The sequence below is a fragment of the Alosa pseudoharengus genome, unplaced genomic scaffold, assembly GCF_046254945.1.
Source record: "Alosa pseudoharengus isolate Yale_2024_CS ecotype anadromous, Long Island Sound unplaced genomic scaffold, YU_APseudo_1.1 YU_APseudo_1.1_scf_4, whole genome shotgun sequence".
In the NCBI taxonomy this organism is placed as follows: Eukaryota; Metazoa; Chordata; class Actinopteri; order Clupeiformes; family Clupeidae; genus Alosa; species Alosa pseudoharengus.
The window spans coordinates 3,953,214-3,967,644 of NW_027468774.1; the positions used below are offsets into that span (position 1 = coordinate 3,953,214).

The 14,431-nt window shown below is 44.1% G+C and overlaps 2 protein-coding genes across 4 annotated transcripts in view; one reads left to right on the plus strand and one right to left on the minus strand.

The window, feature by feature from the left end:
* The first annotated feature begins 1,774 nt into the window (after positions 1-1,774).
* On the plus strand, positions 1,775-13,395 carry LOC143102775 (E3 ubiquitin-protein ligase TRIM50). Its single transcript, XM_076266588.1, has 9 exons — positions 1,775-1,837; positions 2,303-2,401; positions 2,567-2,683; positions 4,413-4,562; positions 7,723-7,860; positions 9,917-9,968; positions 10,129-10,155; positions 12,077-12,103; positions 12,232-13,395. The coding sequence occupies exons 1-9, from the start codon at positions 1,775-1,777 to the stop codon at positions 12,792-12,794; spliced, it is 1,236 nt and encodes a 411-aa protein (XP_076122703.1). The 3' UTR covers positions 12,795-13,395.
* A 262-nt stretch (positions 13,396-13,657) lies between these two features.
* Positions 13,658-14,431, minus strand: part of itgb4 (integrin, beta 4) — a 51,280-nt gene continuing 50,506 nt past the window's right edge. For all 3 annotated transcript variants that reach the window (XM_076266976.1, XM_076266975.1, XM_076266974.1), the window contains one exon: positions 13,658-14,431. This exon is cut by the window's right edge and continues 672 nt beyond it. The gene's annotated coding sequence lies outside the window, so the exon portion shown is untranslated.

The window sequence follows — 14,431 nt, forward strand, 5'->3', positions numbered from 1 at the left end:
TGAATACCTTATGCTTCAGCATGAGCTACGCATTTTGTAATTACAACATGGCGTTCTTATAAAAAATAACCTTTTATTAATATTGCCATAATCTGGATTTAAATAACCGGTGTATTCAGACAAATTGAGCAAACTATACACTTGACTTAAGTTCTACAGACTTGCACGTTGTGCCACATGGATGTGGATGTACTGTTAAGGCGCCAAGGTTGTGACCCTTAATCTGTCATAATCATCTTTTGAGCAAGGATTGAACCTTTTCCCTTTTATTGGATTCTCCAATAACTAAGTTACTTTATACTTATGACATGCTGGACCCTTAAAGACCCATGCGTACGGGACTTGCGTAACTGGAAAGAGCAATCAAAACACCGCATCCTGACAGGTATCGTGCGCAAAACGCATCACATTTAATTCCCTTAACGGCTTAGTGGCACGGGCCTGGTGGAGGTGTACCTTGTTCAGATGCACGTGTTACCTGCGTGTGTGTGATATTTCGTTAAATCCTTATAGAGCAAGCGGAGCTATAAGGTGCGTTCGTCTCCACCAAAAGCTGGAGTTCGCCAATTTGGCACCACATTATATAAGGACAGAACGAATCCGTCTTACCACTGAGTCTTGTACTCTTCTTATTTACAAGATACAACAATCTTTGTACTTAAAAGAGTGTTGTTCTTCTAGGTTGTGTACACATCATGTCTTTTGTAAGCAGGGGTTCCAATAAGGATCTCTGTTGTAGTTATAATAACTTCTATGTTCCGCATGGTGTCATTTGTTTTGGTTTTATATGATGGTTATGGTTTCTTTGAGTGTATAAGCTAGGCAGAAATGGCAAATGTAGTGGTAGAAGGTTTGAGGTATGGCATGGTCATTGTCTGAATGTGTGTTTGTGAAAGAGAACGGAAGAAAAGGAAAGGGAAACGAGGATTAAGATGTGTGTTTCTGTTTGTGTAAGAGAGAGAGAGAGGGAGACAGAATGATAAGCGTGTGTGTGTGTGTGTGTGTGTGTGTGTGTGTGTGTGTGTGTGTGTGTGTGTGTGCTGTGCCTTGACTGCATGCTGAATCAACATAATTGGGCCAGGCTGGCTTTGAGAACTCTCTCTCTCTGAGCTGCTGCCTCAGATCTCAGTGGGCTTCCTGCCCTGCGTCAGACAGCAGCCGCATGTGGCCCGGAGCCAGGCCAGATCAGGGCCGATCAGGCCCGGTGATCAGACTGCAGAGGCGCTTTGATGGGGGAAAATCTCCCATCCTGCAGTTTCCCCTTATTGCACCTGCACCCACTTCACATCACACCACCCACCCACGCACGTACACGTACACATACACACACACACACACACACACACGCACACACGCACACACACACCTCCTCTCTCTGCAGCACACAGTGTCTCCCCCAGCTCTAAGAGTGCAGGGCTAAATATCTGTGATTCAGCGTTCTGACTCCTGCACACACACACACAGCGTTCTGACTCCTGCACACACACACACAGCGTTCTGACTCCTGCACACACATATTTACAGCCTCTCTTTCTCCATCTCGGCCTTTTCCCCTCCTTGTTCCCCCGCTCTCTCTCTCTCTCTCTCTCTCTCTTACCCCTTCCTCTCTGAGTCTCCATGATTGCGCATCAGTCTGTCCCAAATGACTCCTAATCTTCTAATCTTTAGCCAACTTATTGACCAACTTCATTGGCCGTGTGTTTTGCATGTAAACCACTTCTGCCGTAATGTATTTGAATACTCAATCTTACTGTAACCAACTAGGTCAGTCAAGATGATGAAGGAGTGCCTGCAGTTTCTTATAGAGCCGGCGAAGAATCTCAAGATTCGCATAAAGGTACAAAAATCCATTCAGTAGCTCAATCAGTTACAGCACACTCTTACCGTAAGGAATTGCTGACAACAGGGGAAGATGTATAACTCCCGAACTGAGAATGTGGCACAATGAGGGATAGTCAGCTTTCACTGCCTTATTACATTCAGGGGAATGAGGCTCATTTCTCCAGGACCACAGTGGCCTATCAAGTGCAGAGCATAAAACCTGCAGCTCCTTAATGTAGGACCTGAAAGGATATGCATATCGCTGTGCAAATTTTAATACCACTATGCACATTTTAATACCACTGTACACATTTTAATACCACTGTGCACATTTTAATACCAATGTACACATTTTAATACCACAGTACAGTGTACACATTTTAATACCACTGTACACATTTTATACAATTTTTCACAAAACATAAACAAGCATGCTGTTCTGATTCCGCTGCTCCGGTTCTGCTGCTGTGGTTCTGCGCAGGAGTCCCGTAAGAAGGTGAAGCATGAGAAAAAGGAACCACTGCTGGAGTCGCAGCTCTTCATCATGGATCTGGCTCGAGAACTCAACAGACTCTGCCGGGTAGTCCACTACACATGCACACACATGCAAACACAGGGACACAAACACACACACATACATACATACACACACACACACACACACACACACACACGCATGCACACACACACACACACACACACACACACACACACAGACTAAATACCATGTGTCTTTTTGTGTCAGAAATCCGATGTGCTGGCCCACATCTGGACGTGTGAGGACGTCTGGCCTCCTCACCTGTGTCGGGAGTTCATCATGGAGTGGTCAACCACACTAGAGAATAAGGTGAGAAACACACCTGTCTTGCAAAACACTCACCTGAAGAATAAAGTAACAAGCACACCTGTGCAACATTTAAGGAATAAAGGGTGTGCTAGTTCAGTTTGATGATGAATGCCATTGTCATTTTCTGAGTACTTTTTTAGTAAATGTTGGCAGTGAAGGAGCCGTTAAGGTTGGTTGGTGGCATGGTTCTAATTTCAGTTGGTTTGTGCCAAATCATTCTCTCACAATTGAATATTACATATTTTGGTAAGTGATTCTGCACTTGCATTTCAAAGGAATGATGGAAATGGCCATTTCTGTAACTAAGTGAAGAATAACACAATCATCATTTTTAGTATAGAGTCTCCTAAATCTGCAAGCTTTGAGCTACTATTATTCAATATTGAATGCAATATTTGTTTAGTCATGAGTATTTTCCTGCAAATTGGGATCCAATATCACTGAAGACTAATGACTGACTAGATCAACATCAGGCTATAAGCAAGTTTAGTATTGAAGGCTGTGAAAGAGTCATGTGCTGCAGGCATTTGGTGAAAGGACCTCTGGGCACAGAAGACTATTGTAGTTTAAGTGCATAAGTCTAGCTTGTTGGCTAGGACGGTTATCCTCAGCTCTCCAAAACTCAGCAAAGATCCCTACGTTCTTCACAACAAAGCACATAAAGGCACTTTTACCCGAGACAACCACTGAAGAGGTGTTATAATGGGCTCCTGCAGTACACACACACACACACACACACACACAACCTCAGAGGCTCTGCTGAACCCACGTCAGACTGGACGCTGCTCTGCGGTGCTGAGCCAGGCTGGGACACTCACTCATGCGGTCCAATCACACAGCGGCCTCTGCTTCTGGCTCTATTGATTCATGTGCCTCCACTGAGCTCTTGGGCCTCATTATAAATATATAAACCTGTTTCCACCCACATTGGCCCTGACGGAACATTTAGAGTGGACTCTAAGTGAATACATTAATGACAATATATCAGCTCTTTCCAAATAAATGTCTAAATTGGGGTATTAATTAGAGGTAATTTATTCGTTTTGAAGCATCTTTTTATTGTGAATGTCATGCTTCTCCGAATGGCATGTACAGTCTTTACTAAGAGGTTCAGAGATTCAGGGACTATATGTCATTCTATCTCCATGTCATCTTGTAGATGTGTGAACGTATAGTGTAGTACTTAACTCCACAGTGAGGGCAGACATTTGAATTCAATGCATCAGTGCTTCCCTCGCCATCAGCATTGGATCCCATATGGCTTAGTGAATGACCTTGGCAGTGACAGACTGTACTAGAGAATTTGGCATAGCGCTGCAGCACATGGGTTTTGTGGGGGTTCGCACTTAGGGACTAGGACTTACGGGGGAGAGAGAGGGAGAGAGAGGGAGGGAGCAAGAGAGAGAACTTCTTTTGGGTTCTGCCGCAGTATGAAGGGGGGGTATATTATATACTGATATTTGAAGTGTGTGTGTGTGTGTATCTGCTCTAAGTTGAAAAGTGCATTAACATGCTGTGTGTGTGTGTGTGTGTGTGTGTGTGTGTGTGCATTGATCTGGCTGTATTTCGCTGCATGTCTGCCTAGCGTATGCGTGTTTGCCCTAAGTCGATATGTGCACTGACATTTTTCCTGTTTGTGTGTATCTGTATTTGCATGCATGTGTGTATGTGTATGTGCATACGCGTGTGTGTGTGTGTGTGTGTGTGTGTGTGTGTGTGTGTGTGTGTGTGTGTGCGCTGGCAGCAGAGGAGTCTGCTGATCAGCCCGCGTCCTGAGCGTCGTGACTGGAGGGGTCATCTCCTCAGCATGCTGGAGCAGAGCGACGAGCACGACATGGGGGCCCACCGCAGCACCATCATGGACTGGGTCCGAGAGCAGAGGGCCAAGCACCAGGTCAGTCACGCTGGATTCATCCATTCATTCATTCATCTGACATGGACTGGGTCCGAGAGCAGAGGGCCAAGCACCAGGTCAGTCACGCTGGATTCATCCATTCATTCATTCATCTGACATGGACATGGTCCGAGAGCAGAGGGCCAAGCACCAGGTCAGTCACGCTGGATTCATCCATTCATTCATTCATCTGACATGGACATGGTCCGAGAGCAGAGGGCCAAGCACCAGGTCAGTCACGCTGGATTCATCCATTCATTCATTCATCTGACATGGACATGGTCCGAGAGCAGAGGGCCAAGCACCAGGTCAGCCACCGCAGGGACCCAGAATACCCTGCATTCATGTATTCATTCATTCATTTATTCATGTATTCATTATTTAATCATTCATGCAGTCAGTCATTCTTTCATTAATCTGACATAGACATGGTCTGAGAGCAGAGGGTCAAGCACCAGGTCAGCCACCACAGGAGCCCAGAATACCCTGCATTCATGTATTCATTCATTCATTTATTCATTTATTCATTATTATGACCGCCGCGCAGCGAAGGATTCCCGGGACACTGAAAGACCGGGGTACACGAAACTTGGTGGGCATGTAACCCCACATGGATAGCATGGAACCATCGTTTTTCGTTTTGATCTGTAGCCCCCCCGCTGGACTGGACCCCCCGAAAGGAGGGTAGGGCAGACACAGTTTTCTGTGAATACCTCGAGAACCGTAAGGTTTAGGAGGACCATTTTTGTTTTGTATGTTGATCTCAAGGGGCCATGTCAACCCATTCCATAACCACTCATTTCATGTATAGCGCCACCTAGTTAAACACAAAAAAGTAAAAATGAGGTGTTGTAATCGCAGGTATCTGTGACCTAACATAGTCAAAACTGCACGAAATTGGAAGTGTAGGATCATTATGACACCCTTTGAATGCACGCCAAGTTTCATGGAATTCCGTTCATGGGGGGCCACACAATAAATTAATTTATGTTACTATACACCAACTGGCCTGTAGGTGGCCGGAGACAGTTTTCTGTTAATATCTCGAGAACCGTAGGGCCTAGAAGGTCCACCTTTTTTTTGTATGTTGGTCTTAAGGGGGCATGTCAACCCATCCCATTACCACTTATTTCATGTATAGCGCCACCTAGTTAAAAATTAAAAAGCAAAAAATTAGGTGTATTCATCACAATATCTCTGGCTGACATGGTCAGTGCACGAAATTGAAAGTGGCTTTCAACATGGTCTGAGAGCAGAGGGTCAAACGCCAGGTCAGCCACCACAGGAGCCCAGAATACCCTGCATTCATTCATTCATTCATTCATTCATTCATTCATTCATTCAGTCAGTCAGTCAGTCAGTCAGTCATTCGTTCAGCTGTAGCAACAGTAACAGTCAACAGCAGCATTGGAACTGCAACATAAGCACACAGCTATACATTAGCATCAGATGTACAGTGTTAGGAGTTTGTTGTGAAACACTAATTTCCAACAACTGTCCAATGAGTATTCATGGAATGATGAGGAGTTGGTTGGACTGTCCAATGAGTATTCATGGAACGATGAGGAGTTGGTTGGACTGTAATGACCAGCAGTTCCTCTGTTTAAGCAGGGTCTGCTAGAAGCAGGGTTGAGGAGGGTTTACTCAGCAGCTTGTGAAGATTGTGAAACAATCTGATGCAGTTTGATTTCTGTAGGAACAAGGGCCAACTCAACCCTCATTGTTTTCTGCATGCTCTTTAAGTCAGCCCCTCTCTGAGTGATTCTGTTTGGCCGTTTAGCTGCAGCAAGAGAGGGCACTTGCACCCTGTCTCACTCCCATTACTGTACTGCGAACAGAGAGAGGGATGCAGGAGGGATTAGAGTTCCCAGGCCCTGTACCGCATTTCAAGATTTGAAAATAGATAATTATGTACACTGGCTTTGAAAGTTTGGAATAACTTCAGACACAGAGAGGTCCCTTACTTTAGGTACTGGGTATCCTTTCTTTCTCTCTCTCCACCTCTACTACTCCCTCTCTCTCCACCTCTACTGCTCCCTCTCTCTCCACCTCTACTACTCCCTCTCTCTCTCTCCACCTCTACTGCTCCCTCTCTCTCCACCTCTACTACTCCCTCTCTCTCCACCTCTACTACTCCCTCTCTCTCTCACCATTCACCAGTCTCCTCCCTCCCTCCATCCCTCCCTCTTTTCCTTTTCTCTCTCTCTCTTTCTCTCTCTCTCTCTCGCTCTCTCTCTCTCGCGCTCTCTCTCTCTCTCTCTCTCCATCTTGCTGTGATTATGTTATTAATGTGGCAGTAATCCCTATGTCCTCCTCGCATGCTCTTGTTATTGAAGTCTCTGTGACCCACTTTTCCCACTGATGCCAACGCCATTAGGCCTCTGCTGCTGTAATGCTCTCTCAGTCTCTCAGCATGTGTAGCATTACTCCTGGCATGGCGCCCTCTTCAGCGGGGTGTGATTAATTAGCTTATTATATTTACCTGCTTATTGTAACAGCATAATATGGTGAAGTCTAATGGGGGGGCAGGTGTTGGCCAGTCTAGACCTTATGCAGGTTTTAGCCAGTGATATTTCTGCTACTCACCTCACTGTCAATGAAGTTTAAAGGACGAGTTTCATCTGAAGGTAGTAATTGAACAAGCTAAAAGCTAACAGACTCGATTGTAGACAGCAACACCTTGAATTGTTGTAGCCTAATTTGGAGATATATTGACCTCTGCCAAGGTCGGCTTCGGTGTAGTTTATCTGCTTGTCTTTCTGTATGCAACACACAAAAGTACTGCCACAAGATTGAACAAGAACTGTGGCCCAGTTGTCATGAAACATTGTGCAAAGATGTAGTATGAGCACATTACATTACACACACACACACACACACACACACACACACACACACACTCTCTCTCTCTCTCTCTCTCTCTCTCTCACACACACACACACACACACACTCTCTCTCTCTCTCTCTCTCTCTCTCTCTCTCTCACACACACACACACACACACACACCCTCTCTCTGCCATTCCTGTCAGCAGTGATTAGAGAGATGATTAAAACTGCATTGAGAGGGAGCTGCAGCATGCAGTGTGACTATTATCAACTCACTTTCTCCGTCATTACCCCCCCACTCTCCTTCCCTCTCGCTCCTCTCTCTGCCCCAGCATGGTGTGTGGCCAGGGGAGCCAGTGCTGATGGTGCTGGATGACCTTGAGTTCCAGTGGCGCAGAGGTCGCCTGACCCACCTCCGCTCTGCCATGGAGCTTGTCATCTGGGCCGTGATGGCTGAGAGCGCAGAGAAGGTCTGGAGCCATGGCCAACACACACTCCAGATTAGGCCTAGTCTCAACACACACTCCAGATTAGGCCTAGTGGCCAACACACACTCCAGATTAGGCCTAGTGGCCAACACACACTCCAGATTAGGCCTAGTCTCAACACACACTCTAGATTAGGCCTAGTTTCAACACACACTCCAGATTAGGCCTAGTTTCAACACACACTCCAGATTAGGCCTAGTGGCCAACACACACTCCAGATTAGGCCTAGTTTCAACACACACTTTTAGATTTATGAAGGCTGTGTGTGCTGTGTGTGTCTATAATATACTGATATTTGAAACGTTGATTGATATTTGGTGTGTGTGTGTGTTTGTGTGTGTGTGTGTGTGTGTGTGTTGAAAAGTGCATTAAAATGTTCTGTGTGTACTCTGTTGTACGTCAGCCATAAAATACTTTAACCAGAATTGCTCAGACAAACCTCCTAACATCCACTAAACATCCTTGACTTCACTACAAGTGTTACCAAGTGTTATAATCTTTGACTCAAAATAAGTCAAAATCTTCTTAAATTAAGACATAACAACAAGTAAATTTATCTGCCAGTGGAGTAAGTAATTTTATCTTAATTTAAGATAAGATTGAAGATTTAAGACAATTTAAGCTAAATTTACTTTTATTTTAAGTCAAATAATCTTACAAGAAAGCTCAAAGTAAGTATCTTTATATTAAAAACAATATTAAAGGAGAATTCCGGTGTGATATTGACCTAAAGTGTGTTGAAACATCATACCGAGTGTGAACGTAGGTCTCATAGCCCATCTCGGCTTGTCCCCTGCACTCCAAAATCTGGCGCTAGTTAGCCGATGCTACCAACAGCTTTGGTAGTTTACTTACAAGACGATTTATACAGACAGTATCTTCACGAAGTTTAGCGTTTGCAGCCATCTTGAATTTAGTCACGATAAGTCGAGCGACGAGTAAGAATGAACAGGTATGATAAGGGATCAGATTCCAAAAATAATTCAGTGGAAATGCATGAATTCCAGTTTCTTCCAGTAGCAGCAACTGGAATCCATGCATTTCCACTGCATTATTTTTGGAATCTGATCCCTTATCATACCTGTTCATTTTTACTCATCGCTCGACTTATCGTGACTAAATTCAAGATGGCTGCAAACGCTAAACTTCGTGAAGATACTGTCTGTATAAATCATCTTGTAAGTAAACTACCAGTGCTTTTTCAAAGTTCTCAATGTCTCGTTTTAAATGTCAGGACCCTCGGAAGTCTACCAATGAAGTGTGGAGATACATTGAGCCTCGTAAATGGTGTAAAACAGTGATTTATTTGCATGGCTAGCCCGATGCCGAAGCACCACAATTGAAAAAGCTGTTGGTAGCATCGGCTAACTAGCGCCAGATTTTGGAGTGCAGGGGACAAGCCGAGATGGGCTATGAGACATACGTTCACACTCGGTATCATGTTTCAATACACTTTAGGTCAATATCACACCAGAATTCTCCTTTAACTAGATTTTGTATCTTAATATAAGATTATAACACTTGGTAAGATATCATTTTTTGTAGTGTTGTCACTAAACACTGATTCCTGTGTTGTTTCAGAGCAGAAGTTTTATGGGCAGAATAGGAGCTAAGCCTCTTGAAATGAAAAGTCAGAGATGAAAAGTAATTTTTTTTGTTTGTTGTTTAGTCGACTGAAACATAATCACCTTAAGGCTCAATGGTGATGATGTTGAAGTTAAGATCATTATCTAGAAAGCAACACTTGAACAGCAATGGCCACAGTCTGAAAGAAATGGTTGCAGATCTATACCAGACAGAATGGATATGTCCGGCCAGGTAGTTCAGTTTTAGGGCCCCTTTGTTCTTTCTCCAATGGTTCCATCACTGAACATACATTGCTTGTAATTTTGTAATGTTGTGTGCCCACTTATAAGAGGTCATGAGCTGTTGAGGTTGTCTCCTGTAATCTGAGAGAAGAATACTCCTGACATTCTACATTCTGTCTGTCTGTCTGTCTGTCTGTCTGCCTGTCTGCCTGTCTGTCTGTGTACCTCAGGAGACCATCCCCAGGCTGTGGTTGGCTCACAAACAGAAGAATCAGAAGATTGGTTAGTTGGTTTTCATCCATTATGTCAAGTGTAGATGTGATGTTTACAGCCATCCTCTCAATCCCTTTCCTGTAAAAAATGGCCTAACAAATGCCAACATTTCCGGTGTGAACTTGCACTGTGTTTTTACTTATGAAATACCTGTGTGTCTTATTTTCAGATGCAACTCGGTACATCCCACATGCATGTAAGTTGTTGGCCTACACACACACACACATACACACACATACACACACACACACTTTAAAGTAACAAATGGTAGCTGGGAGCTGCAGTTATTGTCTGAGAACCATTGAATTACAGTTTTTCTCAGCTGCTTTGGTGCATAATCATCATTAACTCGCACACTAGTTGGTGCATTTCTCGAAACCATTTGTGTGAACTGCACCACACAGTGAATTACAAATGCATCTAACTTGCTCAAAATACTGTGTTCATGACACAAAAGCAAATATTTATGCCAATCAACATGTTAGTTAACCTGGCTCCGCCCACCTACATACTTCCGGTCAATTTTCATTTCCCTTCAGTACGTCTGGGTCTGCGGTATATACGTGGGTTTTCTCCTGCAAAAATCTGCAGGTCCAATCAGCGAACAGAGGGAGTGGCTGAGAACGATGACGTTGAGGTTGTGCGCTAGTTTGAGCCAGACATACGTCACGACCAAACGTTAGCGATTGGTTATGGCAGATCCAGAGTGGCTCTGGGCAGATCCAATAGTTTTAAACTTCAACAGAGTACTCGCCTTCAAGGAAATTAAAGCTTGGCAATGGAAAGTGGCCAGACTCTCTGTAGCCTACATTATGAAATGTATGAGAGTCTGGTAGGACCAGGCTACATGTTAGTGCAATCGGAGTGAAAAGCTCCTGTGTCATCGTTATGAACAAGATAGTCAAATTGCTTTGCCATGTTGTCAATATAAGTGTTTAATCTGTAAACACTTTCTTATGAAAATACACAAGGCTGCAGTTTGTTCTGTTTGACATTTCAACAGTAAAAAGTTACACATTACTGTATGTGGGAGATTGTAGATATGACAGGTTCCATATTTATTGTCTTTTTACGGTACTGTTTAGATTAGATTCGATTTGATTAGATTCAACTTTATTGTCATTGTGCAGAGTACAAGTACAAAGACAACGAAATGCAGTTTGTGTCTAACCACTACCAGAGGTGCAAAAAAAGCAGAAAAGTGCAATGTGATATTCGGTTGTTAAGTCCGATGTCACGGGCCCAACAGCTTTTTGGTCAAAAAACGTTTACTAGCGCAGCCAGCCATTTTTTGCAACTTATAAACCTGGTCACCATCACCTCCGTTTTATTGAGAGTAAAACAAAACCGGTTAATTTTTAACACAGAAATTACTGTAGCTGTGCAGCCAGATGATACAATCAAGGGTTGCGTGCAGGCTTCCGCGAAAAATAGGATTATTAGGTTGAGGCACCAAGTGAGTAGTAGGATGGCAATGTTCTTAAAGGCTGCACTGAATAGCGGGAAAAAAATGTTTATTTTACTGTCTATGGAGAAAACCGAGCGGCTTTGAAAGCCGTTGGACCCGGAAAAAGATTTATTAGTCAATTATTGCATCATCACTTAATAACCGAATACAGTTTGTAGCGCAGTTTGTTGCCAGATTGTGTAATTCATTGTCACACAGAAAAGAAAGACCCAACTGTTTTACTGTACAGCAGTTCTTTTTTACAGAAAAATGTAATAGAAATGACATCTGGTTCAACATTTATTTGTATGTAATGACTCAAGCAGGGTTTGGGGGAAGGACTATTCAACAGAGAACCTACAGTATATAATGCATTTGACCGCTATGGCAGTAGCAATTGCTGATGTGAAATTGCACAAGCAATTGCATGGATGTGGCAAAGCATTTGCTGTTTGTCTGAAGTAATGAGAAACTGCTTTTATGATGTGCACAAGTGACTAGATGGTGTGGAGTTTGAACTTTTAGTCTTTTACCCCAAAGTGACTGAGAAAAAACTAATACAGCTGACTGAGACTTTCTAGCTTTGAAATTCACATTAGCACATTCTCATTGATGTAGTTGTCTTTATATTACTCAATATATAACTCTCTGGCTGTCTCTTGGCTTTCAGTATGGAACTGGATAGGTGATGCAGCAGGTATATCTTCCAATACTTTCACTGTATATTAATATTTACAGAAGTGTGATATTTTCATCACACAGCATATATAATATAATACAATATAATATAATATATAATATAATGATGATGATCCTTATCTACAGAGGAGGTGACCCTTGACTCCGAGACAGCGAATCCTGACCTTGTGATCTCCGGTGACAACAAGCGGATGCGGTGCGGCTACGAGAAGTGCGACGTGGCGGACTGCCGGCGGCGCTTCAACGGCTGGTGGTGCGCTCTGGCGGCGGAGGGCTTCAGCGAGGGCCGGCACTACTGGGAGGTGGAGGTGGGAGAGCGTGACTGGCGCCTGGGCGTGGCGCGGGCCTCGGCGCTGCGTCACGGTTACCGCTCGCTCAACACGGAGAGCGGCTACCTGACGCTGCGCCTGGAACGCGGGCAGGAGCTGAAGGCGCTGACCGTGCCCTGCACGCCGCTGCCCGCGGACCTCCCGCTGCCACGCAAGGTGGGCGTCTACCTGGACTACGAGGGCGGCCAGCTGTCCTTCTACGACGTGGAGCGCCGGGCTCACCTCTACACCTACACTGACACCTTCAGCCAGAAACTCTACCCAGTCTTTGGCACGGTCGAGGTGGTGAGGGACATGGTGATCCGGGAGGCAGGGGCAAGAGAACCCTGCTTCTGCCCTGGCCCGTGTCTCTGGAGCTAATTGCCCCCCCACCACCACCATTGCCATCCCATCATCCCCAGCTGATCAATGCAGTACAGAGGTGTCAGTGTTCAGGTGTAGACGCAAACACCAATGGCAGCAGACTGGAACGGATCAGAACCGAATCTGAAGCGGATGCAGTCTGAAATCGGCTGTTGGCCCGCTGTTTCCACTCATCCATTCAGAGCTTAAGGCCTTCTCAGATACAAAGCAATTTGTGCTAAGTTGGCCAAGGGGTTTGTTCTGCACAAAATAGTGTTTGCTCAACTGTTGTTGCCCAACACAAGTAATTGGAAATAATTGGTTTAAGAGTGCAACAGTGTTGTTTATGTGTTGTGTCTGAAAACCCTATTGCGCTCATTCGCAAATCTTAGTGTGAGAGTTTGTCACTTTCGAGCAGTCCTTGATGCCTCACTGTCATGTTAGACACCCTCTATGTCCCTTAATGAGCCTGGATGTTGCACTGCAGCAGTAGACCACGTAGAGCTCCATACTCTGGGATGGCTGACATGCTGAGCAAAAACTATTTTAAACAACAAACCATTTTTGAAATGAACCAAAAGAAAAAAGACTAAGAGTGCTCTGGCCATGTGGCTCCTCTCGCCCCTCTGCATCTCGCCAATGCTTGCTTTTTTGCGTGTGTGCTTTTTGATTTTGATGTTCATTTGTGAAATGTTTCTGTTACACTGCTCTTTCTACCAGTATTGAAATAAAGATTTACCCTGTACGTCTTTTTCATCAACAACTTCTCTCTGGCCTCACGTAACTAATGCAGCTGTCCTTGCCATGTGAGATATATTCAAGATTTACAACATGAGAGCAATACAAAGTCAGTTCAATACAAAACAGACAGTCACACAGAAGATGTTTTATAATTATAATTTCATTAGGTGCAATGTTGTTGACATGCGTATTAGAAAACCATTACAGGCAGAGGTAAGAGTTCAGTGTATCTGCACAATGACCCAGTAGAACCAAAACCTTTCAAACAAACATGGCAATGATTTTGGTATGGTGGAAGAAAATATGTTGACAACCTGTCCGACTACATCAATAGATCGTCAAGATATTGTTTCAACTGAACATCCACACCTAAAATTATATCAATGTAAAACTGAACGAATATAAAACAACATATCTGGAATATGATAATAATAAAAAAATCAAAACAATCTTTCGTCTAAATACATTAACCCTTGCTGAAGCAACGAAACACTGAAAGCTGAATACCTGAAGCATAGGAGGACGCAAGAAATGTTTTAAAATTAACTTGAGTTTGATGTTCAGAAAGATGCTTCAAACCTAGAGCTGTTCAACAAACAATTTAAGAGGAAACAACTTGTGTAAAAATGACAGTCTTCTCAGTAAAAATCACCTCAGATTGTAAGGCACAGATCCTACATCCTACATTTAAGGGCATCATCTTGATTAAGCCACTGCAAGCCCCCCCACACACACACTAGGCAGTTTCTGACCAGGGGTATTAAGGGGCAGAGAGTTCCCTCTTGCTGTGGGGCAGTAGAATCTCTCACTGGGGATAATCTCCCATAATCAGCCCTGGCAGCAGACAGGTCACACTAATCCAAAGCCCCAAAGAAGATGCTAAACTACAGTAGGGGCAGAACAGGGGGGGGGGG